Source organism: Dermochelys coriacea, chromosome 28 (assembly GCF_009764565.3).
Source record: "Dermochelys coriacea isolate rDerCor1 chromosome 28, rDerCor1.pri.v4, whole genome shotgun sequence".
In the NCBI taxonomy this organism is placed as follows: Eukaryota; Metazoa; Chordata; order Testudines; family Dermochelyidae; genus Dermochelys; species Dermochelys coriacea.
Window position 1 is genome coordinate 1,838,599 of NC_050095.1, and position 25,572 is coordinate 1,864,170.

At 57.5% G+C, this 25,572-nt stretch overlaps 1 protein-coding gene and 1 long non-coding RNA gene across 4 annotated transcripts in view; one reads left to right on the forward strand and one right to left on the reverse strand.

Annotated features, from left to right (window-relative positions):
• Positions 1 to 25,572, forward strand: part of DNAH2 (dynein axonemal heavy chain 2) — a 73,777-nt gene that overhangs the window by 28,887 nt on the left and 19,318 nt on the right. For all 3 annotated transcript variants that reach the window (XM_038386057.2, XM_043503616.1, XM_043503617.1), the window contains 24 exons: positions 736 to 916; positions 1,331 to 1,469; positions 3,410 to 3,627; positions 4,233 to 4,331; positions 5,114 to 5,239; positions 5,961 to 6,071; positions 6,437 to 6,625; positions 10,615 to 10,718; positions 11,114 to 11,303; positions 11,580 to 11,760; positions 11,996 to 12,123; positions 12,851 to 13,003; positions 13,196 to 13,321; positions 14,069 to 14,287; positions 14,568 to 14,685; positions 16,071 to 16,207; positions 16,295 to 16,432; positions 16,834 to 16,992; positions 17,813 to 17,965; positions 18,281 to 18,372; positions 22,438 to 22,636; positions 23,276 to 23,500; positions 24,387 to 24,491; positions 24,954 to 25,142. In XM_038386057.2, coding sequence (XP_038241985.1) covers positions 736 to 916; positions 1,331 to 1,469; positions 3,410 to 3,627; positions 4,233 to 4,331; positions 5,114 to 5,239; positions 5,961 to 6,071; positions 6,437 to 6,625; positions 10,615 to 10,718; positions 11,114 to 11,303; positions 11,580 to 11,760; positions 11,996 to 12,123; positions 12,851 to 13,003; positions 13,196 to 13,321; positions 14,069 to 14,287; positions 14,568 to 14,685; positions 16,071 to 16,207; positions 16,295 to 16,432; positions 16,834 to 16,992; positions 17,813 to 17,965; positions 18,281 to 18,372; positions 22,438 to 22,636; positions 23,276 to 23,500; positions 24,387 to 24,491; positions 24,954 to 25,142 — 3,679 coding nt within the window. The remainder of the gene's footprint in view (positions 1 to 735; positions 917 to 1,330; positions 1,470 to 3,409; positions 3,628 to 4,232; positions 4,332 to 5,113; positions 5,240 to 5,960; positions 6,072 to 6,436; positions 6,626 to 10,614; positions 10,719 to 11,113; positions 11,304 to 11,579; positions 11,761 to 11,995; positions 12,124 to 12,850; positions 13,004 to 13,195; positions 13,322 to 14,068; positions 14,288 to 14,567; positions 14,686 to 16,070; positions 16,208 to 16,294; positions 16,433 to 16,833; positions 16,993 to 17,812; positions 17,966 to 18,280; positions 18,373 to 22,437; positions 22,637 to 23,275; positions 23,501 to 24,386; positions 24,492 to 24,953; positions 25,143 to 25,572) is intronic.
• Positions 350 to 25,564, reverse strand: LOC122457700. Its single transcript, XR_006277371.1, has 3 exons — positions 25,439 to 25,564; positions 25,134 to 25,135; positions 350 to 384 (listed from the first exon to the last, which is right to left on the reverse strand). It is a non-coding gene; the product is annotated as an uncharacterized LOC122457700 (long non-coding RNA).

Genomic DNA, 25,572 nt, shown 5'->3' on the forward strand with positions numbered 1-25,572 from the left:
CATTCACACGCTTCTCAAGGCTTGTCTTCAGGAGGCTCACTGGCAGCTGAGTGGAGGGGTGAAACCTAACTCCCCCCCCAAGGAGATGGATTTATGTGACCCCAAAGTGGGTTCCATCCAGCTGTCATCAACCAGGGATGTGGGGCAGGAGGTAGCTTAAGAGGTCAGGGAATGAGATATGGAGCCTTTCACATCTATGGGTCACCAATTCCAATCCAGTCTCAGGGGACTGGCTGGCTCAAGGAATGGGATATGGGGCCTTTCCTGTCTAGGGGCCCCAACTCTGATCCAGCCCCATGGTGAGGACTCAGAGGATCAGGAAATGAAATGCATGTCCTTTCCCCTCTGGAGGGCGCTGGCTTCCATCCGGCCCCAGGGCAGGGACTGGCTGGCTCATGGGGGCAGGGAATGGAACACGGGGCCTTTCCCCTCTAGGGAACTAACTTCAATCCAGCCCCAGCTCACTGGTGAATGAAAGGTATTCCTTTCTGATGTGTCTTTTGTGGCCCTGACATGAGATGAGTTTGGGGCGTCATTTAGGACAGGTGCCCACAGCACAGAACTGCCATCCTAATGGGCCCCATTGTGGGCAGCCTTTGCAGAGAGGCCTTGGGCAGAATGGGCCACGGGCGGTGTGCCCCCAAAGGCACATTGGTGAGAGCGCCCCATAGCCGCTCTGCTTGTTGTATGCCCAGGCCTTTCAGCCTCCCACTGACCTCTGCCTGGCTCCCGCAGGGGGACGGACGAGGTGTTCCAGGCACTGGAGGATAACCAGGTCTCCCTCTCCACCATGAAGGCCTCGCACTTCGTGAAACCCTTTGAGAAGGAGGTGGACCGCTGGGAGCGCTGCCTCTCGCTCATCCTGGAGGTTATCGAGATGGTGCTGACTGTGCAGAGGCAGTGGATGTACCTGGAGGTGAGGAGCCCCCTGCTCAGCGTCCCTCCGCTTTGCTGATGGGCCCACACGCAGGGCCAGGCTTCCCCGCTGATGATTGGCAGGGTCTGGGTGCAGCATGGATGTGCTGCCTTCACTCCCCCTCTCTCTCCCTCCTGGCCATGACCGGGCTGGGACCCAGCCCTGCTCACCAGTCAGCTTTGCAGAGCTTTCACAGGAGGGCCAGCGCCTGGTTCTTTGTCTCCTGGACCTGGGGGGTTCAGATCAGAGCATTGGTCAGGGATCAGGCTCTTCTGGTGGTAGGTTGCTGGGCTGCAGTGGCCCATGTCTCAGGGTTCAGTGGCCTGGCCCGTGGTGGTCTCGGCTGGGGAGCAGCCTGTGTGGCAGAATGCTCTTGGGCCATTCTCTCTCTCTCCACTGCCAATCCCCGCACAGAACATCTTCCTGGGAGAAGACATCCGGAAGCAGCTGCCCCAGGAGTCGGCCTCCTTTGATCAGATCAACGCCAGCTGGAAGACGATCATGGACAGACTGAACAAGGATAACAACGCGCTGCGCGGGACGCATTACCCAGGTAGCTGCTGCTTCCACTCCCTCCGGACCCTAGCCACAAGTCAGCTGCCTCTTCCCACTCTACACTTTGGACCCAGCCTAGGCCCTGTTTCCTGCCACTGGGCCGCTCCGAGAGCTGTAATCTCCTCTTGTCTCTAGTTCCCGAGGGGAGTAGGACTATAAGGTGGATAGAAAGCTGGGTAGTCGTCGGGCTTAACAGGTCGTGATCAATGGCTCGATGCCTAGTTGGCAGCCAGTATCAAGCGGCGTGCCCCAGGGGTTGGTCCTTGGGCCGTTTTTGTTCAACATCTTCATTAATGATCTGGATGATGGGATGGATTGCACCCTCAACAAGTTTGCAGATGGTACTAAACTAGGGGGAGAGATAGATTCGCTGGAGGGTAGGGATAGGGTCCACAGTGACCTAGACAAATTGGAGGATTGGGCCAAAAGAAATCTGATGAGGTTCAGCAAGGACAAGTGCAGAGTCCTGCACTTAGGACGGAAGAATCCTTTGCACCGCTCCAGCTGGGGACCGACTGGCTCGGCAGCAGTTCTGCAGAAAAGGACCTGCGCATTACAGTGGACGAGAAGCTGGCTAGGAGTCAGCAGTGTGCCCTTGTTGCCAAGAAGGCCAATGGCATATTGGGCTGTATTAGTAGGAGCATTGCCAACAGATCGAGGGAAGTGATTATTCCCCTCTACTCATCATTGGTGAGGCCACATCTGGAGTACTGCGTCCAGTTTTGGGCCCCCCACTACAGAAGGGATGTGGACAAATTGGAGAGAGTCCAGCGGAGGGCAACGAAAATGATCAAGGACTTATGAGGAGAGGCTGAGGGAACTGGGGTTATTTAGTCTGCAGAAGAGAAGGGGGGGGGGTTGATCGCAGCCTTCAACTGTCTGAAGGGGGGTCCCAAAGAGGATGGAGCTTGGCTGGTCTCAGTGGTGGCATATGACAGAATAAGGAGCAATGGTCTCATGTTGCAGTGGGGGAGGTCTAGGTTGGATATTAGGAAACTATTTCACGAGGATGGGGGTGAAGCACTGGAATGGGTTCCCCAGGGAGGTGGTGGAATCTCCATCCTTAGAGGTTTTTAGGGCCTGGCTTGACAAAGCCCTGGCTGGGATGATTCAGTTGGGGTTGGTCCTGCTTTGAGCAGGGGGTTGGACTAGACACCTCCTGAGGTCCCTTCCAACCCTAATCTTCGATGAGTCTGTGAGTAACTGGCTCGGAGGCCCCCAAAGATTCAGTGCTGCATGGTGGTGGCTCAGTAGGGGGCGCTCCCCCCTCAGTCAGCGCTGACCTCAGTGCATTGCTAGGGCTACAAGCCCCGGAGAGAGAGACCGGAGGTTCAGTCTGGGGCACATGGCGCTACGTGCCTCTGCTGCAGGGAGCGGGGTGGGGACTGAGGGGGGGTCATTCTCCTCTGAGTCAGTGCTGAGCCCAGGTCCCTAGCATGTGCTGCAGGGAGTGGGGTGCGGGGCTCAGTAGGGGCCGTTGCTGGTTAAACAGAAGAGCGCTTGGCGCAAGCAGCGCCCTTTAAAAGGCTCGATCTTGCTTGTGGCCCCTTTCTTGTTAAAATGGAAAGCGAGGCCATTGTTTGCAGGATGAAAGATTGCAGCACCTTGAGGTCTGGGGCTGAGACTGATCAAACTCATTGCACCTAGGGCTGATGCCAGGAGGTAACAGGGCTCCCACCCTGAAGATCTGCCAGGGTGACTCAGAGCTGCATGGGGATGGGGAGCGGTGATCAGGAATGGAAGGGAGTGGGTTCAGGGGAGCGGGAGGCTGTTCCATGCCTGGGGTGGGAAGCAAACCAGGGCAGCATTCGGCAGGCTTGGAGAGGGAGGGCCAGGCCTTGACCTTGCTGCTGAAGGCTAGGGGAGGGAGGACCATGTGACCTGGCTGGGGTGGGGCCAGCAAGAGTCAGAGGGCCCGTGGCGCTTTCCCCCCCACAGGCCTCCTGGACAAGCTGGTGGAGATGAACGGTGCCCTGGAGGAGATCCAGAAATCCCTGGACATGTACCTGGAGACCAAGCGCCACATCTTCCCCCGCTTCTACTTCCTGTCCAACGATGATCTGCTGGAGATCTTGGGCCAGTCGCGCAACCCCGAGGCCGTCCAGCCCCACCTCAAGAAGTGCTTTGACAACATCAAGTCCCTCAAAATCCAGAAGGTCCGGAGCCAGCCCCAGGCCCAGCCTCCTCCTGCTTTGTGCGGAGCCCCTGGTCCTTCTCCCCATTAAACCGTGGGGTCTTAGCTAAATCCCAGCCTGGGTGGTGCCATTTGGCTCCCCCAAAGCCCCTGGACCTTTCATGCAGAGAGGGGATTCTCCTTCGCTTCCTGTTTAACAATGCAGGGGAGCTGGTAGCTGTTGCCACATACCTCCTAAGAGGTGGCTGCACTTCAGCACTGAGCGAGGGATCCCTGTATAAACAGCTACCCCCAGTCCCTCAGAGGTGGCTGCTTTTCAGGGTTCCCTGTATAAACAGCTGATGCACCCCAGTCCAGAGGTGGCTGCATCTCAGTGCCGAATGAGGGAACCCGTCTAAACAGATTCTGGATGGGGAGCGTGATCGTGTGGTTACAGCAGAAGAGAACAGCTTCTGCCCAGGTACAGCCAGCTATCGGCTCCTCTGAGTTTGAGCCCCCTTCCCCCCCTTTTGGCCCACCCGTGGGCCCTGATCTTGTTGCCCACCTCACCCGGAGCATGGGAATCCATGAGGCACCCAGAAATGGTCTGGGGATGGGCAGAGCATCAGTATTCTCTTCATTTCTCAGGTGGGAATGGGCAACAAGTCTGAAGCCGTGGGCATGTACTCCTTGGACGGGGAGTACGTGGAGTTCGCCCACTCGGTGCTGCTGGAAGGGCCCGTGGAGGTGAGAGCTCTTTGGGCCAGCTCTGGGCGGTGGGAGCTGGGGCTTTGGGTAGCCCATCATGGGCCCAATCCTGGTTCCTCTGACTCAGCAGCGGGTGCGCTACAGCCGTGGGGCGCCGCCTGTTTCAGGCACATGGGGGGCATCGTGAGAGAAGAGGAGACAAGGGAGGGGAAATGGGGGCTGAGGTGCAGCAGGAAGTGTGGGTGGGGTGAGTGGGAAAGGCCATCTTGGGGGAGCATCGGCTGGCTTCTACGGTGCCTCTCCCAGCGGAGTGTCTTCCCTCTATGCCCCGCATGCACCAGCCCATCCGTGGGCACTTCCGCTGGCTCCCCAGCCCCGGTATAATCCAATTCAAAACCACTCCCACTCTGGGGTCTGCGGCACCCTTCCTGCTGCGGATGCCAGCCCCTCTCCCCTTCCAGCCCTGCGCTGTGAAATCCCTTTTGCCCCCAGGCTCTGGGTCAGCGTCTCCCGCTTTGAGAGGGAGATGACGTTGGCACGAAGGAATCGGGTTGCCTTGTCCTGCAGAGGCTGCTGCCGGGGAACCCCCCTATTTCCCTTCCAGCTCCATCACTCCTCTCAGAGCAAAGAGCCTAGGATAGCTCCCAGCCCCATCCCAAACCCTGTCTACACAGCAGTCAGAGGGGTTACTAGCTAGCTGGATTGACATCCAATCAGCTAGCCTGTGCCACAGCCCTGCTGCCAGGGCTACGCTGATGCTGTTACTGAAGCTAGCCTGCAGTGTAGACGTCCCCTCAGCCTCTCGTCTGCCTGCCTCCCAGGAGTGGCTGTGTGACGTGGAGCGGGCCATGCGCTGGACCCTGAAGGAACTGCTGAGAAACTGCCGCCTGGCCCTGAAGAAGATGCTGACGAAAAGGGACAAGTGGGTGAAGGAGTGGGCCGGACAGGTAACAGATGGGGCAGCGGCTCAGGGTGGCCTCTGGGCCACAGGGGACTGGCCTTACAGGCTGATCCAGCTCCACTGAAGTCAGCAGGAGTCTTTCTATTGATGTGGGTTGGATCAGGCCTTTGGTGCACTGTACGGGCGCAGGTCATCTGTGAAATGAGTTTGGTGAGCCTCTGCTCAGCCACTCAGTTGAACACAGGGAGGAGGGTTCAGAATTTTAGAGCAGAGGATTGAATGTCAGGACTCCTGGGTTCTCATCCTGGCTCTGGGAGGGGAGTGGAGCTAGTGGTTAGAGGAGGGGGTGCTGGGAGCCAGGACTCCTGGGTTCTATCCCCAGCTCTGGGGAGGGATTAGAGCAGGCACTAGGGAATTAGAACTGCTGGGCTCCATACCCTGGATTTCATTCTGCCAGAGCTGGGAAAATCACTTTCCCTGCGTGGGCCACAGTGTTTCCCTGCGTAAAAGGGACCCAGTGACCCTGACCCCCCTGGGTAAAGTCCTTAGAGCCCCTAGGCTGGGGAGAAGGCACACTAAGTGCAGAAGTGATCAGGCTGGGCGGAGGAGGAGGGACATGGGGCCCAGGATGAATGGTCATTCCTAGGTTTAGGGTGTTGGAGATCTGTGGGCAGGGGGCTCCCCAGAACTGACAACTTGGGGGGGCTGGGGAAGAGGGGATTTGCCAGTGCCCCTCCCTCCACCACCCCACCCCTCGTCTCTTGCAGATGGTGATTACTGCCAGCCAGATCCAGTGGACGACGGACGTCACCAAGTGCCTGGCCAACTGCAAGGAGCGAGGGGACAAGAAATTCCTCAAGGTCATGAAGAAGAAGCAGGTGAAGGGGAGAGCGTGGCACAGCCATGCATGTATTCGCACGCAGTCACTGGCCCTCCAGGGCAAGCTCACGTACTCGCACACTGCTCACTACTACATGCCCTCACGTACATTGGCTCATGCTTGCAGAGGACCTTGTCACGCTCCTGTGCATACACACTTGTGTCACACCTGTTCACAGTCACGCCCAGTTCATACAGTCACTCAAACACTTTCTCCCTCTCTCCGATCTGTGTGTTCAGATGGGGAATCTTTCCCCTGCCCTGTTGCCTGCAGCAGGGCTTCCCAACGGCGCTCTTCTCAGCCCCTTGGTGCGCCCTGGGCAGGTACAGCGGGCTCCCCAACCACTGGCCATATCCTTGCTAGGTGTCACTGCTGAATAAATACTCGGAGGCCATCCGGGGCACCCTGACCAAGATCATGCGCCTGAAGATTGTTGCTCTGGTGACGGTGGAAATCCATGCACGGGATGTCATAGAAAAGCTCTACAAGACCAGCTTGATGGACGTGTCGTCCTTCGAGTGGCTGAGCCAGCTCCGCCTCTACTGGGACAAGGTGAGGCCCACACTGCGCCCTGCTGGCTGGATTTCCGCCTGCTGGGGAGAGTGTCTATGCTGGGCAGAATCCATTTTAGCTACATGCCTGTGTCCGCATCGCTGCCCCCTGCTGTTCAGCCTCAGCAGCCTTGTGAGGAGAGGGGAAGATGTTGCCTCCAACGTACCTGTAATTCCCTGCGGTTTGCCGTCCTGCTTGGGCCATTAGCCTCCTCGCTCTCACAAGCTGCCTCAGCCACCTGGCTCTGCTTCACCCCTCCCTTCCCCTTTGTGCTGCCCCCCCCGGGTCCATTGCCAGGGACAGGGTCCAATATAGAATCATAGAAGATCAGGGTTGGAAGGGACCTCAGGATGTGTCTAGTCCAACCTCCTGCTCAAAGTAGGATCAACCCCAACTAAATCATCCCAGCCAGGGCTTTGTCAAGCCGGGCCTTAAAAACCTCTAAGGATGGAGATTCCACCACCTCCCTGGGAAACATATTCCAGTGCTTCACCACCCTCCTAGTGAAATAGTGTTTCCTAATATCCAACCTAGACCCCCCCCCACTGCAACGTGAGACCATTGCTCCTTGTTCTGTCATCTGCCACCACTGAGACCAGCCGAGCTCCATCCTCTTTGGGACCCCCCCTTCAGGTAGTTGAAGGCTGCAATCAAATCACCCCTCACTCTTCTCTTCTGCAGGCTAAACAAGCCCAGTTCCCTCAGCCTCTCCTTGTAAGTCATGTGCCGAACCCCCTGATCATTTTCGTTGCCCTCCGCTGGACTCTCCAATTTGTCCACATCCCTTCTGTAGTGGGGGGCCCAAAACTGGACGCAGTACTCCAGATGTGGCCTCACCAATGATGAGTAGAGGGGAATAATCACTTCCCTCGATCTGCTGGCAACGCTCCTACTAATACAGCCCAATATGCTGTTGGCCTTCTTGGCAACAAGGGCACACTGCTGACTCCTAGCCAGCTTCTCAACCACTGTAATCCCCAGGTCCTTTTCTGTAGAACTGCCGCTTAGCCAGTCGGTCCCCAGCCTGCAGCAGTGCATGGGATTCTTCTGTCCTAAGTGCAGGATTCTGCACTAGTCTTTGTTGAATCTCATCAGATTTCTTTTGGCCCAATCCTCCAATTTGTCTAGGTCACTGTGGACCCTATCCCTACCCTCCAGCAAATCTATCTCTCCCCCTAGTTTAGTACCATCTGCAAACTTGTTGAGGGTGCAATCCATCCCATCATCCAGATCATTAATGAAGATGTTGAACAAAAACGGCCCAAGGACCGACCCCTGGGGTACTCCGCTTGATACCAGCTGCCAACTAGACATTGAGCCGTTGATCACTGCCCTTTGAGCCCGATGATCTAGCCAGCTTTCTATCCACCTTATAGTCCATTCATCCAATCCATACTTCTTTAACTTGCTGGCAAGAATACTGTGGGAGACAGTATCAGAAGCTTTGCTAAAGTCAAGATATATCACATCCATCGCTTTCCCCATATCCACAGAGCCAGTTATCTCATCATCGAAGGCAATCAGGTTGGTCAGGCATGATTTGCCCTTGGTGAATCCATATTGGCTGTTCCTGATCACTTTCCTCTCCTCCAAGTGCTTCAAAATGATTCCTTGAGGTGCTGCTCCATGATTTTTCCAGGGACTGAAGTGAGGCTGACGGTCTGTAGTTCCCCAGATTCTCTTTCTTCCCTTTTTAAAAGATGGTCACTATATTTGCCTTTTTCCAATCATCAGGTCCGGGACCTCCCCCAATTGCCATGAGTTTTCAAAGATAATGGCCAATGGCTCTGCAATCACATCAGCCAACTCCCTCAGCACCCTCGGATGCAGCGCATCTGGCCCCATGGACTTGTGCTCATCCAGCTTTTCTAAATAGTCCTTAACCTGTTCTTTCACCACTGAGGGCTGCTCACCTCATCCCCATACTGTGCTGCTCAGTGCAGCAGTCTGGGAGCTGATCTTCTCTGTGAAGACCAAGGCAAAAAACGCATTGAGTACATTAGCTTTTTGCACATCCTCTCACTAGGTTGCCTCCCTCATTCAGTAAGGGGCCCACACTTTCCTTGACCTTCTTCCTGTTGCTAACATACCTGTTACTCTTAACGTCCCTTGCTAGCTGCAACTCCAGTTGTGCTTTGGCCTTCCTGATCACACCCCTGCATGCTCAAGCAATATTTTTATACTCCTCCTTAGTCATCTGTCCAAGTTTCCACTTCTTGTAAGCTTCCTTTTTGCATTTAAGCTCACCAAAGGTTTCTCTGTTAAGCCAAGCTGGTCGCCTGCCATATTTGCTATTTTTTCTGCACATTGGGATGGTTTGTTCTTGTGCCCTCAATAAGGCTTCTTTAAAATACAGCCAGCTCTCCTGGACTCCTTTCCCCCTCATATTAGCCTCCCAGGGGATCCTGCCCATCAGTTCCCGGAAGGAGTCCAAGTCTGCTTTCTAAGGTCCAGGGTCCATATTTTGCTACTCTCCTTTCTTCCTTTTGTCAGGATCCTGAAATCGACCATCTCATGGTCACTGTTCCCTAGGTTGCCACCCACTTCTACTTCCCCTACCAATTCTTCCCTGTTGTGAGCAGCAGGTCAAGAGGAGCAGGGCCCCTAGTTGGTTCCTCCAGCACTTGCACCAGGAAGTTGTCCCTAGTACTGTCCAAAAGCTTCCTGGATTGTCTGTGCACTGCTGTATTGCTCTCCCAGCAGATGTCAGGGGGATTGAAGTCTCCCATGAGAACCAGGGCCTGTGATCTGGAAACTTCTGTTAATTATCCAAAGAAAGCCTAGTCCACCTCATCCCCCTGATCTGGTGGTCTATAGCAGTTGCCCACCACAACATCACCCTGGTTGCTCTCACCTCTAAACTTAACCCAAAGACTCTCAACAGGCTTTTCTCCAGTTTCATACTGGAGCTCTGAGCAATCCTTCAGTGCAACTCATCCACCTTTCCTCCCCTGCCTGTCCTTCCTGAACAGTTTCTACCCATCCATGACAGTGCTCCAGTCATGGGAGCTACCCCACCAAGTCTGTTGTTCCAATCACATCAGAGTTCCTTGACTGTGCCAGGACTTCCAATTCTTCCCGCTTGTTTCCCAGGCTCCTTGCGTTCGTGTACAGGCACCTAAGATAACTATCTGATTGCCCTACTTTCTCAGTATGAATCAGGAGGCTTCCCCTGTTGCACCCTCCTCCTTGTGTTTCCTCCCAGTATCCCACTTCCCTCCAGGCTTAGGTCACCATCCCCCAGTGAACCTAGTTTAAAGCCCTCCTCACTAGGTTAACAAGCCTGCCTGCGAAGATGCTCTTCCCTCTCTTTGTTAGGTGGATCCCATCTCTTCCTAGCAATCCTTCTTCCTGGAACAACATCCCATGGTCGAAGAATCCAAACCCTCTCTCCAACACCATCACGAATTTACCTCCACAATTCAATGGTCCCTACCTGGGCCTTTTTCTTCACCAGGGAGTACCTGTTGGGAGCCCCATCGCTTGCGACGGTGCCCCCAGGTCTAGATTGTAGGGGACAATACTGCCCTGAGGGGCTGGAGGAGCCAGGCCTGCTCTGGGTCTCAATGCCTGGGGTCCCTGCAGAGCTCTCCACCATGTCCCATGCTCCCCAAGCCCTGCTTCCTGCTGGGAACTCTGCAGCTCCACCTCCACTCGCTGCATGACCTTGGCCAAGCCCCTTTCCAATCTGTGCCTCCTTTTCTCCGCAGCGATATGACCCACCTCCCCTGGTGGGGGCGGTGAGAGGGGCGGGTTTATGTCTGCAGAGTGCCTGGGTACTGTGGGCAGTGCTTGGTAAACAGCAGGAGGGGGCATGAACCTGATCTCATGGGCTGCCAGATGGATTCCCCGGGACCTGCATAGCCGTCCTCTCTGCAGTTTGAGGAGTCTCTCCCCTGGCGCCTACTTGCCCTCTGTCATGGAAGCCTCATGGGCAGGTGGGGGAGTCCAAAGGCCTGACTGTATTTCCCCCCCATTTCCCTCGGCAGGATCTGGACGACTGTGTCATCAGGCAAACCAACACCCAGTTCCCCTACGGCTATGAGTACCTGGGGAACTCCGGACGCTTGGTCATCACGCCGCTCACCGACAGGTACAGGCATGGTGTGTCCAGCCCCTGCCGCTCCAGGTGCGGTCAGCAGCCCCCCGGGGCGCGCTGGGAGTTCAGGGGGATCACGAGAGGCACTTCGAGCTCGTTGGCTCAGTTAAGGTGATCGCTTGATCCCTGACAGTGTAACTGACGAGGCTGCGTGCTTTGAGATCACCTGAGAAAAGTGCCACAGGAGAGCTAGGGATTAGCTGCTGAGCTACTGACAGTGCATGTAGATGGCTCCAGCTTAGGTCTGTTTCCAGAGGGACTGGATGGGCAGGAGAAGAGCAGGGTGGACATCAGCAGGGTGGAGAGAGGAGATCCCAGTGGCGGCTGGCCGGGGGTCAGGGTGGGGAAAGTGGGGAGATTGATGTGTGGTCTCCCCTCTCTCTTTCCAGGTGCTACATAACTCTGACCACAGCCCTCCACCTCCACCGGGGAGGATCTCCCAAAGGCCCTGCCGGCACAGGGAAAACGGAGACTGTGAAAGACCTGGGCAAGGCCCTGGGCATGTATGTGATTGTAGTGAACTGCTCTGAAGGCCTGGACTATAAATCCATGGGGCGCATGTACTCGGGCCTGGCCCAGGTAAGGGGTTAGAGATGCAGGACAGGCCACTGCACTGGCTCCAGAGCACATGGGCACTTCCCAGGGCTGAGACTCCTAGACCCACTCCCCTCTTAGAGCTGGGAACAGAACCCAGGAGCCCTGGCTGCTGGCCCCCCTGCTCTAACCACTAGATCCCACTCCCTCTCCGGAGCAGGGTGAGATGGATGGGCATGGGGCAGTGTGTGAATGGGAGGACTCTGTCTGTGGATGGGAGGAATCAGCCCCCCCCCACACCTTTCTGCTCTTGTCCTGCAGACAGGAGCCTGGGGCTGCTTTGATGAGTTCAACCGCATCAACGTTGAGGTGCTGTCTGTGGTGGCCCAGCAGATCCTCTCCATTCTCTCTGCCTTGGCTGCCAACATGACCTCCTTCATCTTTGAGGGCCATAAGATCAAGCTGGTGTGGTCCTGTGGCATCTTCATCACCATGAACCCAGGTGGGAGACACGGCCGTGCCCTCTGGCTGGCGGAGTCGCTGGCTCGGGCGTGGCAGGCCCGTCCCTGTTCAGAGTTCAGATGGGCACCACAGGGCCACTAGGGAAGAACCCAAGACTGGCCTGTCCCTATGCAGGGGCCTCGGCTCAGCCTCCCGGGCTTGGGGTTGGGGTAAAGGGAGCGGGGCAGAGATGGCAGGTGGCCAGGGCTAATGTGTTGCTGGGTGCCATGGGGCAGGTTACGCCGGACGGACAGAGCTGCCCGACAACCTCAAGTCCATGTTCCGCCCCATCTCCATGGTGGTGCCGGACTCCACGCTCATCGCAGAAATCATCCTCTTCGGAGAAGGGTTCAGCAATTGTAAGGTACTCGCAGGCCTGGGGCCCTGGGGGCTCAGAAAGTCGCCCTTGCTGGGAACGCTCATGGCCTGGTCAGTGGGTCGGGCTCAGAGAATGGGACACGGGGCCTTTCCTGTCCAGGGGCATGGGCTCCCATCCGGCCCCGACAGGGGGCACCGGCTGGCTCAGAGAATGGGACACGGGGCCTTTCCCGTCTAGGGGCATGGGCTCCCATCCGGCCCCAGACTGGAGGGACCGGCTGGCTCAGAGAATGGGACACGGGCCTTTCCCGTCCAGGGGCATGGGCTCCCATCCGGCCCCAGACTGGAGGGACCGGCTGGCTCAGAGAATGGGACATGGGGCCTTTCCCGTCTGGGTGGTATGGGCTCCCATTCTGCCCCAAGATTGGAAGACCGGCTGGCTCAGGGGGTGGAGAATGGGACATGGAGCCTTTCCTGTCTGGGTGGCATGGGGTCCCATCCGGCCCCAAGATTGGGGGACCGGCTGGCCAGGGTGAGGGGGTTTCTGCTCTTGGGGGTGCTGGCTCTGGTATGGCCCCAGGTTGGTGAAATGGGGGTCGGGAGAGGAGGCGGGGCCTTTCCCCGGCTGGCGCACGGCAGCCTGGGGTGAGCTGGGGGTTCCCAGCGCTCGTAGTGAGATGCCTCCTCCGAAGCCTGGTTCCCTGGCCCCCTGAAATGGAGCCAATTTGCCCCTGGCTGCCTTTCCCCCGCTGATGGGCTCCGCTCTGTCCCAGCTCCTGGCTAAGAAGGTCTACACCCTGTATTCGCTGGCAGTGCAGCAGCTGTCCAAGCAGGACCACTACGACTTTGGCCTGCGGGCGCTGACGTCGCTGCTCCGCTATGCTGGGAAGAAGCGCAGGGTGCACCCCGACATCACCGACGAAGAGGTGAGGTACCCCCGGCATCCTGCACTTGGGGAGGGCCAGGGGCTGTGCCAGGCGGTGTCGGGATGGCACTGGCAGCGCTGGAGGGGAGTTTTGCCGGCTGTTTGGCTGTGTGGAGCGGTGCAGGCAGTGTGCCAGCTGGATCCCTGGCACCCGAGGGTGCCCGGCTCACCTGGCTCTCCTGGTGGCTTTCAGATCCTCCTGATGGCCATGAAGGACATGAACATCGCCAAGCTCGCCTCAGTCGATGTGCCCCTCTTCAACGGCATCATCCAGGACCTCTTCCCGGGCATCGAGTCGCCTGTCATTGACTACGGGAAGGTCAGCTAGCCAGCCCAGGCCTCTCAGCTGGGCTCCTTCCCACAGGGCTGGAGCCAAGTGAGACGGAGTCCAGTGCCCTCTAGTGTCGAGAGGCTGCACTTCGAGGCAATTCCTTCCAGAGAGCAGGGGCCATGGAGCCGGCATTCCTTGGTTTTGCTCCCAGCTCACAGAGGAGAGTGAGGTGCAGTGGTTAGAGCAGGGGGGGCTGGAGCCAGGACCCCTGGGTTCTCTCCTGGTTCTGGGAGGGGAGCGGGGTCTAGGGGTTAGAGCAGGGGGGCTGGGAACCAGGACTCCTGGGTTCTTTCCTGGTTCTGGGAGGGGAGAGGGGTCTAGGGGTTAGAGTAGGGGGCTGGGAGCCAGGACTCCTGGATTCTCTCCTGGTTCTGGGAGGGGAGCGGGGTCTAGAGGTTAGAGCAGGGTTGTGTTTTCTCTCCCTCTCTCTTATTTGCCATCTGACCTGTCTGTACCTCAGTTTCTCCCATGTGTGGAGTGGGGATAGTTCTACTCGACCGCGGACGGTGGGGCCTCGTCAGTGAATGTGTGTAACGCGGCGGGAGGGCCAGGGAAGGCCGTGCTTTGTAGCCTGCCCCCTTGGTGCATGAGCTCAGTCCAGGCGTGCCTGTTGCTGCTGGAGGGGGCCACTCCAGGCTCTGGCCCTTCCAGGGTTGCCTTGGGCCATGCGCCGTCCCTGGGCTCCCCGCTTTGTGGCTGGGGCCAGTCACCCCAGGACAGGCCCTGTCTCTGCAGCTGAAGGAAGCCATCGAGCAGGAGCTGAAGGGGATGGGGCTGCAGGTGACGCCCTTCACCATCACCAAGGTTATCCAGCTCTACGAGACCAAGAACTCCCGCCACTCCACCATGATCGTGGGCAACACGGGCAGCGGCAAGACAGTCACCTGGCGCACGCTGCAGGCCACCATGTCCGCCCTGTGTCGGAGCGGGGACACCACCTACAACCTCGTCAGGGTCAGTGGACGCTGCCCGTTCCCAGGGCTGGGGACTGGTCATGTGCAAACTCTGAGGCTGCCTCATCCGTGGGTGGGGGGATGGGGCCATCTCCAGTGGGCATAAACTTGGGGGGCCATCCTGCCCTGGTGCCGGGGTGGCGGCAGGGGGCTTTTCCTATCTGGGATCCCTGGCTGGGGCTGGGCAGGAGTCCCTGGCTTCCCGCCCCCTTCTTACTGTGCCCTGTCCCTGTGGTGTCCATGTGCTTCTCTCTCCTCTGGCTGGCGGCTGGGAATGGCAGGACTTCCCCCTGAACCCGAAGGCCGTGTCCCTGGGCGAGCTGTATGGAGAGTACGACCTCAGCACCAACGAGTGGACAGACGGCATTCTGTCCAGCGTCATGCGGACGGCCTGCACAGGTACCCGCAGCCGGCCAAGGGGGGCAAGGCCAGGAGTGAGCGGCAGCCAAGAGAGGGGGACAGGGCACGGCACGGCCGATAGGAGTGGGCAGAGAGGGGGGCCCGTGCCCGGGGACAGGGCACAGCCGATAGGAGTGGGCATAGAGGGGGGCAGGGCATGGCCGATAGGAATGAGCAGAGATGGGGGGTGCCCAGGGGGCAGAATACAACCGATAGAAGTGAGCAGAGAGGGGGGCCGTGCCTGGGTAAGGCCAATAGGAGTGGGCAGAGGGCGGGGGGATTGCCCAGGGCAGGGCAGGGCACGGCTGATAGGCATGGGCAGAGAGGGGACCGTGCCCGGGGGCAGGGCACGGCTGATAGGAGTGGGCAGAGAGGGGTGGGTTGGTGGCTTTTCCAAACCCCTGTGTGCTGCTTTCTGCTCCTCACTCTGGCTGGTCTGTTCCAGTCTCTCCGCTGGCCTGCCCCTCTCTGGGAGACTGGCGTGTATCCAGGCCCCCAGTGCTGGGGTGCCCCCGGAGCATGCTGTCCGGTGCAGCCAGTTGGCACCTGCACCCAGGCCCGGCGTGCCGTGCTTCATGCGCACTAGATGCCAGGCCGTACCCACCGGCGCCGCATAGAGGGTGCCCCTGCCATGTGCGGCAGCTCAGCGACCCATGGTCTAGTGGCTGGCTCTCCCCATGGGGGCCCGGGAGATTCAGTTTGCACACCAGAGGGGGGGTTAGGGTGGCATGTGTGTGTCAGGCTGCGGTGGCATGTGAGAGTTCTGCCGTTACTAGGAGATGGGGGAGGGGGCGGGCCTTGGCCTGACCCCAATATCGCTGGTAATTAAGGATGACAGAGAGGTGACAGGTGGCTGGAGTGCAGCCACGGGGACTGGCTGGCTCAGTGCCGGGGAAGGGGGATGGGTCTGGTGCCCACCAAGGCCCTGGTTCCAATTCACACCTGATGCCCGGGCAAGGTGCCATTGAGTCTCGCTTTGTGAGGCCATGTTAGTGTGTGTGTGTGTGTGTGTGTGTGTGTGTGTGTGTGTGCGCGAGCTGCTGCCCCTCACTCCCGACCTGCAGCCCCTGCTAGCCCAGCCCTGGCCTGCCCCCAGCTCTGCCAGTGCCCCTCACTCCCGACCCGCAGCCCCCGTTCCATCCCTGGATGGCACATGCCCATCTCCATTTCATCTCATGTCCCAGCACCACCAGCTCAGCTCTGATCCCAACCTTTTTTCATGGCGCTGCTGTTGGAGGCCCGAGGGCACCTTGAGGGCAGTGGGAGCGGATTGGGGGAAGCAGCGTGGGCTGGAAGGCAGAGCTTTGGAGCAAGGGTGAGGAGCTCCCCGGGTTCCTCCTCCCTGAGCGCTAAGGGGGCTTCCCCTGTTCTCCCGGCCCCACTAGACGAGAAGCCCGATGAGAAGTGGATCCTGTTTGACGGGCCAGTGGACACCCTGTGGATCGAGAGCATGAATTCAGTCATGGATGACAACAAAGTCTTGACCCTGATCAACGGGGAGCGGATCTCCATGCCCGAGCAGGCAAGTCCCCCTGGGGGCTGCTCTGACCACCTGGGCTGAGGCCAGGAAGGCAGCAGGCTGCCCCTATTGATCCTGTCCCTTCTCTAGGTCTCGCTGCTCTTCGAGGTGGAGAACCTAGCGATGGCCTCACCCGCCACCGTCTCCCGCTGTGGGATGGTTTACACGGACTACAGCGACCTGGGCTGGAAACCCTACGTCCACTCCTGGATCGAGAAGCGCCCCAAGGTGCTCGGGAGTGTGGGGGAATGAGGCGGGGGCGCTCTCTTGGTCATCAGTGCATAATGCAGCGCTAGGGGGCGCTGTGCAGCAGGGAGCGGGGCGGGGGGCTTTTCCAGGGCAGTCGGTGCTGCAAGGAGGAGGGGCAGTGGATTTGTGCTGAGGGGCACCGGCAGAGCCGGGCGTGTGAGCCCAGTGCTGGAGCTGCGGGTTGGGAGTGAGGGGCACTGGCAGAGCTGGGGGGAGCCCAGGGCTTGAGCTGGGGGAGGGGCTGCAGGTCGGGAATGAGGGGCACCAGCTGAGCCGTGGTGGGGAGCCCAGGAGTGGAATAGCCCAAAACTGCCTGTGAGCCTCCGTGGATGTGGTGGGAGCCCGTGTGGGAGCCTTGCTCTGCGTCCCTCCCTCCTTAGGGGGAGGCGGAAGCTCTGCAGCGAATGTTTGACAAGTTCATCGACAAGATGCTGACCTTCAAGAAGGAAAACTGCGAGGAGCTGGTCCCCATTCCTGAGTACAGTGGGATCGTGTCGCTCTGCAAGCTCTTCTCTGCTCTGGCCACCCCGGAGAACGGGGTAAGTAGCAGACTGGAACCCACCCTCACGCTCCCAGTGGCTGCCTTTCCGCCTGTCGCTACCATCGCTCAGAGCAGGGGGCTTTCGTACGCTGGCTGGGCTCCTTTGCGCCCATGGTACCCCTTTGTGTGTGTCTGGGCATGGTAATCAGCATGAGTGCTACTCCTTGACTGTGATCCCACTGGTGTAAACCAGGAGTGACTCCACTTAAGTCAGCAGAGGGACCCTGCTGTGGGGAACTGGGAAGCCGACCCTTCAGAATCCAGAGCAGGAGTTTCTGTAGCAGAGTTTGGTTTAAGAATCATCCCTAGTAGCTAGCGCTCTGGCACCCCCTTGTTTCTCAGCCTCTCCGTGTTCTCGTCACCCCTTACAGCCAGGGCACCATTGGCCAGCAAAGCCTCCTGACCTTGGAGGATACACAAGTACCAAGTAGGGAGAGAAGAAATAAAGACTGATCCACTGGGTCCTGCTCATCTGAACTCAGAGCTTAAAGGTTCTGGGTGTGTCAACCTACAAATCACCCATCATGGCTCCTGATGTACAGGGTTCGGGGTATGGGTGTGCCAACCTAGAACCTTCCCATTTTGCAGCCTGATGTTCTGGGTACATCAACATGGAATACTTAGAAGATTAGGGTTGGAAGAGACCTCAGATAGTCATCTCGTCCAGCCCCCTGCTCAAAGCAGGACCAACACCAAATTCTTGCTGTGTCACCCTATGTTCCAGGAGTGTCGATGCGTGTTTATGGGGAATGCTCTGGTAGCCTGCGGTAAGGTTAGAAAGCCAGCTCAGCGCTGAGTTCCCATCTCTTGCTCTCCAGGTGAACCCAGCAGATGGAGACAACTATACCACGGTGGTGGAAATGTATTTCGTCTTCAGCATGATCTGGTCTGTGTGTGCGGCGGTGGACGAGGAGGGCAGGAAGAAGATTGACAGCTACCTGCGAGAGATGGAAGGCTCCTTCCCTAACAAGGTCCCTGGGCATGAGGGACCCCGGAGAAACGGTGGTGCTGTGACCAGAGCAGAGCCAAGAGAGTGATGGTGGGGGAGGAGGTGGAATGGCCAATGGGGGAAGGGAAGAGGGACAGCGCTTGCCGGGGCTGAGCAGCTCCAGGTCATTTCCTCCCTTTCCTGCCCCGTTTCCATCTCTTACCGGCATTGGCACCTCAAGCCCCCCGTAGTCCCCAGCTCTAAGGCACTGCTGAGCCCAGAGCCTGATCCCCTTGGTGGCCGCGTGTCCGGCACTCCCAGGGCCAGGTCCCTCACATGCTCTCCCTGCTCCCCCTAGGACACCGTTTACGAGTATTTTGTTGACCCCAAGAGGAAGAACTGGGCCTCATTTGAGGACAAGCTGCCCAAAATGTGGAGGTACCCAGCCAAGTGAGTAACTGGTCGCTGGGGGCCGAGACAGGGGGCTGAGCTGGGCTCTCATCACCACGTCCCGGGGCCTCAGCTGGAGTCTGAGCAGGAGAAGTGGGGGTCCTAACCTTGTGGGGAGAAGTGCACACTCTGGGGATCTCCTGCAAAAGATCGATTTTTAAGTGATTCTAAGGGATAGCAAACAGATCAAGGCAGATTACCTAGCAAATAAACAAAATCTGCAAACTAAGCTTAATATACTACGTAGATTGGATCTGAATAGCAGATCCTCACCTTAGTGATGATACTAGCTGGCTGCAGATCCTTAAGGGACAAGCTACGCTTGCTTCCCATTTGGAATCCCCAGGTGTTCCATTCACAGGCTAAAAATCCCTTTAGCGTGGGTCCAGCACTTCCCTCCGGTCAGTCTTTGATCCTCAGGTGTTTCCAGGAGTCTTGGGTGGCATGCGAAGAACCCCTGATGATGTCACTCCCTCCCTTACATAGCTTTTGCCTAGGGCAGGAGCCCTTTGTTTCAAAGCTTGGTTCCCAGAGCAGTCTGTGGAAAATTACTGACATCCTAAGATGGAGTCTAGAGACATGTGGTCACATCACATGTCTTTGTAGAGTCATACCAGCCATCATAGAATGGTAGGGCTGGAAGGAACCTCGAGAAGTCCTTTAGTCCAGTCCCCAGCCCTCATGGCAGGACTAAGTATTATCTAGACCATCCCTGACGGGTTTGTCCAACCTGCTCTTAAAAACCTCCAACGATGGAGATCCCACAACCTCCCTGGGCAATTTATTCCTGTGCTTAACCACCCTGGCAGGACATTTTTCCCAATGTCCAACCTAAACCGCCCTGGCTGCAATTTAAGCCCATTGCTTCTTGTCCTAGCCTAGAAGTTAACGAGAACAATTTTTCTCCCTCCTCCTTGTAACAACCTTTTATGTACTCGAAAACTGTTATAATGTCCTCTCTCAGTCTTCTCTTCTCCAAACTAAACAAATCCAAGTTTTTCAATCTTCCCTCAGAGGTTGAGTTTTCTAGACCTTTCATAATTTTTGTTGCTTTTCTCTGGGCTCTCCAATTTGTCCACCCCTGTCCTGGAATGTGGCACCCAGAACTGGATGCAATACTCCAGCTGAGGCCATATCAGCATGGAGCAGAGCGGAAGAATTACTTCTCGTGTCTGGCTTACGATGCTCCTGCTAATACAGCCCAGAATGATGTTCGGGTTTTTTTTTTTTTTTTTTGCAACAGGGTTACTCTGTTGACTCGTATTTAGCTTGTGGTCCACTCTGACCCCAAGATCCCTTTCCACAGTTCTCCTTCCTAGGCATTCATTTCCCATTGTGTGTGTGTGTGTGTGTGTGTGTGTAACTGATTGTTCCTTCCTAAGTGGAGTATTTTGCATTTGTCCTTATTGAATTTCATCCAACTGACTTCAGTCGATTTCTCCAGTTTGTTAAAATCATTTTGAATTTTAATCCTACCCTCCAAAGCACTTGCAACCCCTCTCATCTTGATATCGTCCGCAAACTTTAAGTGTTGTGACAAAGCTCTGTCCCTGCCTCCATGGGTCCCGCGTTTCCTGGCGGATTTCGCTAGCCTCAGAGGCTCACTGTGACCCTCCAAGTAACCCTTCTTTCTCTAGAGTCAAGGGTCACAGTCTACTGAGCCATTTTCATCATAAGCCAGTGAGGGAGGTGAGGAGAAGTTATCCTTCCTTGCACAGTCTCTGTTGTCTCCCAGTCTCAGTGATTAAACGGGGCAAAGGTGGGGAGGGGGGAGCCCGGGCCCACCCTCTACTCCAGGCTCTAGCCCAGGGACCCTAATAGTATCAGCTATGGTAGCTGACCTTTTAGAAACATCACACGTACAATTCCCAGGGCTACTTCCCCCACAGCAGCCCTCACTTCCTCAAGCTCCACTTCACCCTTACCTCAGGACCTCTCCTTCCTTGTGCCTGATATGGTGTGTACTGCTCAGCCTCTCCAACAGCGCAACTTCCTCCCACAGCTCCTGACATGCCCACCCACCTGACTGACTGGGAGGCTTTTAACTAGTTTCAGCCAGCCCCTGATTGGTTTCCTGTGTCCCAACCAACCTAGCCTTCTCCCTGCCTTCTGGAAAGTTCTTAATTGGCCCCAGGTGTCTTAATTGACCTGGAGCAGCTGCCATTTCACTTAACCTGGTACCAGGGATTTGTTTAGCCTGGAGCTAATATATCTGTCTCCCGCTACTTTTCTATAGCCATCTGGCCTTGCCCTGTCACAGTGTACTCTCTGTGTCATTATCTAAATCATTGATGAAGATATTCAACAGAACCGGACCCAGAACCGATCTCTGTGGGACCCCATTTGTTATGCCCTTCCAGGACAACTGTGAACCACTGATAACTACTCTCTGGGAACAAAAAGAAAAGGATTGCAAATTTATTTGAGCATAAGCTTCCAACCAGTTATGCACCCATCTTGTAGTAGCTCCATCTAGGTTGCATTTCCTTAGTTTGTTTATGAGATAGTCATGTGAGACAGTATCAAAAGCCTTTCTAAAGTCAAGATATACCATGTCTACTGCTTCCCCCAGTCCACAGACTGTTTGGAGCGTTCATAGAATCATAGAAGATTAGGGTTGGAAGAGATCTCAGGAGATGTCTAGTCCAAACCCCTGCTCAAAGCAGGACCAACCCCACCTAAATCATCCCAGCCAGGGCTTTGTCTAAAGATGGAGATTCCACCACCTCCCTGGGGAATCCATTCCAGTGCTTCACCACCCTCCTAGTGAAATAGTGTTTCCTAATATCCAACCTAGACCTCCCCCATGACAACATGAGACCATTGCTCCTTGTTCTGTCATCTGCCACCACTGAGGCCAGCCAAGCTCCATCCTCTTTGGGACCCCCCTTCAGGTTGTTGAAGGCTGCGATCAAATCCCCCCTTACTCTTCTTTTCTGCAGACTAAGTAACCCCACTTCCCTCAGCCGCTTCTCGTCTAAGTCATGTGCCCCAGCCCCCTGATCACTTTAATTGTCCTCCGCTGTACTCTCTCCAATTTATCCAGATCCTTTCTGTAGCGGAGGCCCCAAAACTGGACACAATACTCCAGATGTGGCCTCACTGGTGCCGAATAGAGGGGAGTAATCACTTCCCTCCATTTGCTGGCAATGCTTCTACTAATACAGCCCAATATGCCGTTAGCCTTCTTGGCAACAAGGGCACACTGCTGACTCCTAGCCAGCTTCTTTGTCCACTGTAACGCCCAGGTCCTTTTCTGCAGAACTGCTGCCGAGCCAGATGGTCCCTAGTCTGTAGTGGTGCATGGGATTCTTCCGTCCTAAGTGCAGGACTCCGCACTTGTCCTTGTTGAACCTCATCAGATTTTTTTTCGCCCCATCCCCCAATTTGTCTAGGGCCCTCTGTATCCTATCCCTACCCTCCAGCATATCTACCTCTCCCCCCAGTTTAGTGTCATCTGCAGACTTGCTGAGGGTGCAATTAATCCCATCATCCAGATCATTAATGAAGACGTTGAACAAAATCGGCTCCAGGACTGACCCCTGGGGCTCTCCACTTGATACCGGCTGCCAACTAGACATGGAGCTGTTGATCACTGCCCGATGATCTAGCCATCTTTCTATCCACTTTATAGTGTTCACAGGAAGACAGTTAAGATTCTCCTAAGGCCTATTGTTTTCCTAATGGCCCTTTCCCCACCCATTGTCTAGAGTGAAAACATCTTGGCTAATGGGCGTTCCCCAGGTGTACCTACCCTGGAAATGCAGAGACATGGTCAATATTCATAACTTCAGATACGAAAATGCTACATGCCTACAAATAGGATAATCCTATTCACCTTTCCAGTGACACCTCACATGACTTATTTTGCATGAAATACATCATAACTATGTAATCATATCACAGTGAAGAATACAGGGTGCAGTGTCACTGGGGCGGGATACAGGGCTGGATGGGCCCATTGGCCTGATCCAGGGGACGGGATATGGGGCTGGATGGGCCATTGGTCTGATGCAGGACCATGATCCTCTCGGGCTGACCCCCTATCTGTCCCCGTCTCCCCAGCGCCCCCTTCTATAAGATCATCGTCCCCACGGTGGACACGGTGCGCTACAACTACCTGGTGAACGCTCTGGTATCCAATCAGAACCTGGTGCTGCTCGTGGGCCCGGTCGGCACCGGGAAGACCTCCATTGCCCAGAGCGTGCTGCAGTCCCTGGAAAACACTAAGTGGGCCGTGCTGACCGTAAACATGTCGGCGCAGGTAAGGGACCACAGAGATCCCCCGGGCCAGAGGAGCAGGGCCACGGAGATCCCCTGGTGCCGGGCCAGGGGAGCAGGGCCACGGAGATCCCCCGGTGCCCCGGGCCAGGGTGATGGAGCCATGCAGTGCCCCCTCGAGGGAAGGAAGTATCCTCATCCCTTTATACGCAGGGGATTCAGTGGCAAATGTGTGGGGAAGGGACTTAACTCTGGTGAAAGGTGAGTTAGAGCAAAGCCAGGGAGAGAACCTGGGAGTCCTGGCTCCCAGCCATAACCCACCAGCCCCCCACTCTCCTTCCAGAGCTGGGGAGTGAACCCAGGAATCCTGGCTCCCAGCCCCCCCGCTATAACCATAGACCGCACTCCCCTGCCAGAGTGGATGGGTGCCAGGCAGTTGCGGGTGGGTGGGTGCCGGGCAGTCACTGGCTGGCAGCGGGAGGCTGGGCAGGTGCCGGGCAGTCATTGGCGGCTGGGCGGGCGCCGGGCAGTCACGGGCTGGCAGGTACCTCCGAGCTCTCAGTCCAGTGACACGCCCATTGGCCCATGGCAGAGGGCTGAACCTTGGGTGGAGCCGCAAGCCCCCTGCCATCCCTGGACTCAGGTCCCTGCCCAACCTCACCTCACCCCCCGCCGTCCCCAGACCACGTCCAACAATGTGCAGAACATCATCGAGAGTCGGGTGGAGAAGAGGACCAAGGGCGTCTACGTGCCCATAGGTGGCAAGAGCATGATCACCTTCATGGATGACCTCAACATGCCGGCCAAGGACACCTTCGGCTCCCAGCCCCCGCTGGAGCTGCTGCGCCTCTGGATCGACTATGGCTTCTGGTATGACCGTGAGAAGCAAACCGTCAAATACATCAAGGTGAGGAGCTGGCTTTCCCGGCCCCCCTGGTCTCCATCACTCCCTGCCTGGCTCCCACTGGGGCTTGGACTCGGAGCCCTATGGCTTGCACCTGCTGTGTCTTGGGGGCTCTGGCTCGGGGGTGGTCGGCGGGACAGGCGAGCGCTCCCAGGGGCTGTTCTCCTGCTGCCAGGAGGTGCCATGCGTTGCCCAGCTCCCAGAGTCTGATGGCTGGCTCAGCCCATGGAAACACTTTTCTGAGGGTCTCTGTACAGTCTCATGGGGGGGGCGCCCCCACTGCCCCCGGCACTGGGGAGCCTTCTGGAAAAGGAGTCTCATGGGGCACTTGAGCCGTGCCAACCTCAGCCCCCTCAGTGCCCCCTCTCTACCGAGAGCTGCGTGGCTCCCTGCCCGGGGAGGGGCACAGCTACCTTGCCAGCAGTTCCAGGCTGTCAGGGGAGCTCGGCGGAGGCGGGGTCCTGGCAGGAAAGGGGGAGCTGGCAGAGCCAGGGCCTAGGGCAACACTTTGCTCTTGTCTGGTTACTAGATGGATGGATTCCAAAGCCAGCTGGGCGCGCCGGGGCGGGCATTTTACAGCCCTCCCATTTCGGCGGGAAAAGCTGGCAAGGATGGCGGCCACGCCGCAGCCCTGGGGAGGCCGTTCCGACGGTTCATGCGGACAGGGCACCTGCAGCATCACCAGCAGAGGCAGGTGTCTGTGCCTGAAATCTGGTTGGCATGTGCCATGGCAGACATTAGTACCTGGCGCTGCCACTGGGGCGCCATTAGTATGCGGCAGCAGCCACCCCTCCCGCGCCACGGGTCCCTCTGGATCCTTCAAACGCTTTTGATGGGAGAAGATAGGCCTTGGTCGCCTTTGGTGTGAGCAGCATCTGTCTCCCCTCAGGACATGTTCCTGATGGCAGCCATGGGCCCCCCGGGAGGAGGCCGAACCATGATATCCGGCCGGCTTCAGAGCAGATTCAATCTCATCAACATGACCTTTCCCACGGTAACGGCGGCTTAGACACGTGCCAAGCAGCTGCTTCCCTGGCTGGGCCTGGCAGAATTGGAGTTGGCCACGCCAGCTGGCCCGGCCCTTCCCCCTGGGGTCAATCCCTCTGTGAGGTGTCCTGGGCGCTGTCGCCCACGTTCCAGACTGCACATGGGGGCCCGCGCCGCAGGTTAAACCCGGCTGCATGATGTGCCCGGCCCGTCGAGAGCAGCTGTGCGCAACTGCTGGGACTCGGGACCCCCTGGTGCCTGCTGTCATGGCACGCTGGATTCTAGAGCATCTTTCGCCCCCAGGCACCCATCGGCCGGCCCTGGGATGCCCACAGCCCAGTCAGGAGAGGGGCCATGGAGGCTGTGTCCCCTCCCTCCTGCACTGGGCCCGGGGGGGCCAACAGGTAGGCGGGGTGGGCCCACGAGGGGAGAGCGGCTGGCTCTAGGTGCTGCTCCGGCCTCCCCGCAGGAGCCGCAGATCCGGCGCATCTTCGGCACCATGCTCAACCAGAAGCTGCAGAACTTCGAGGAGGCAGTGAAGCCGCTCGGGAACATCGCCACTGAGGCCACGGTCGAGTTGTACCACAGCGTGGTGCAGAAATTCCTGCCCACGCCCGCCAAGATCCACTACCTCTTCAACCTGCGTGACATCTCCAAGGTACCCTGCTGGTGCCCTGCCCACCCCCGGGTCAGAGCCAAGCCCAGTGCCCAGCGTGGAGCCATGAGGCCCCGTACGCAGTATCTGCTGTGCCCACACGCGGGGGTTGGGGGTGCAGAAGGTCCCTGGCATGAGTGGAGCTGGCACAGGGAGGAATCCAGCAGAGGCTTGGTGTTGGTGCCCAGTGCCAGCCCTCAGTGTGCCCTGCACATCGGGTCTCGTCCCTGCCAGTCACAGTAGCAGCCACACGCAGCCGTGTATCGAGGGTTGGGATCCGGGCCGGGGGTTTGCAGAACTGGCTGGCTCAGGGGGGCAGGGAATGGGGCATGGGACCTGTCCCCTCTAGGGTGCGCTGACTCCCACTTGGCCCCAGGGCGGGGTCTGGCTGGCTCAGGGAGGTGGGGAATGGGGCCTGTCTCCTCTAGGGGCC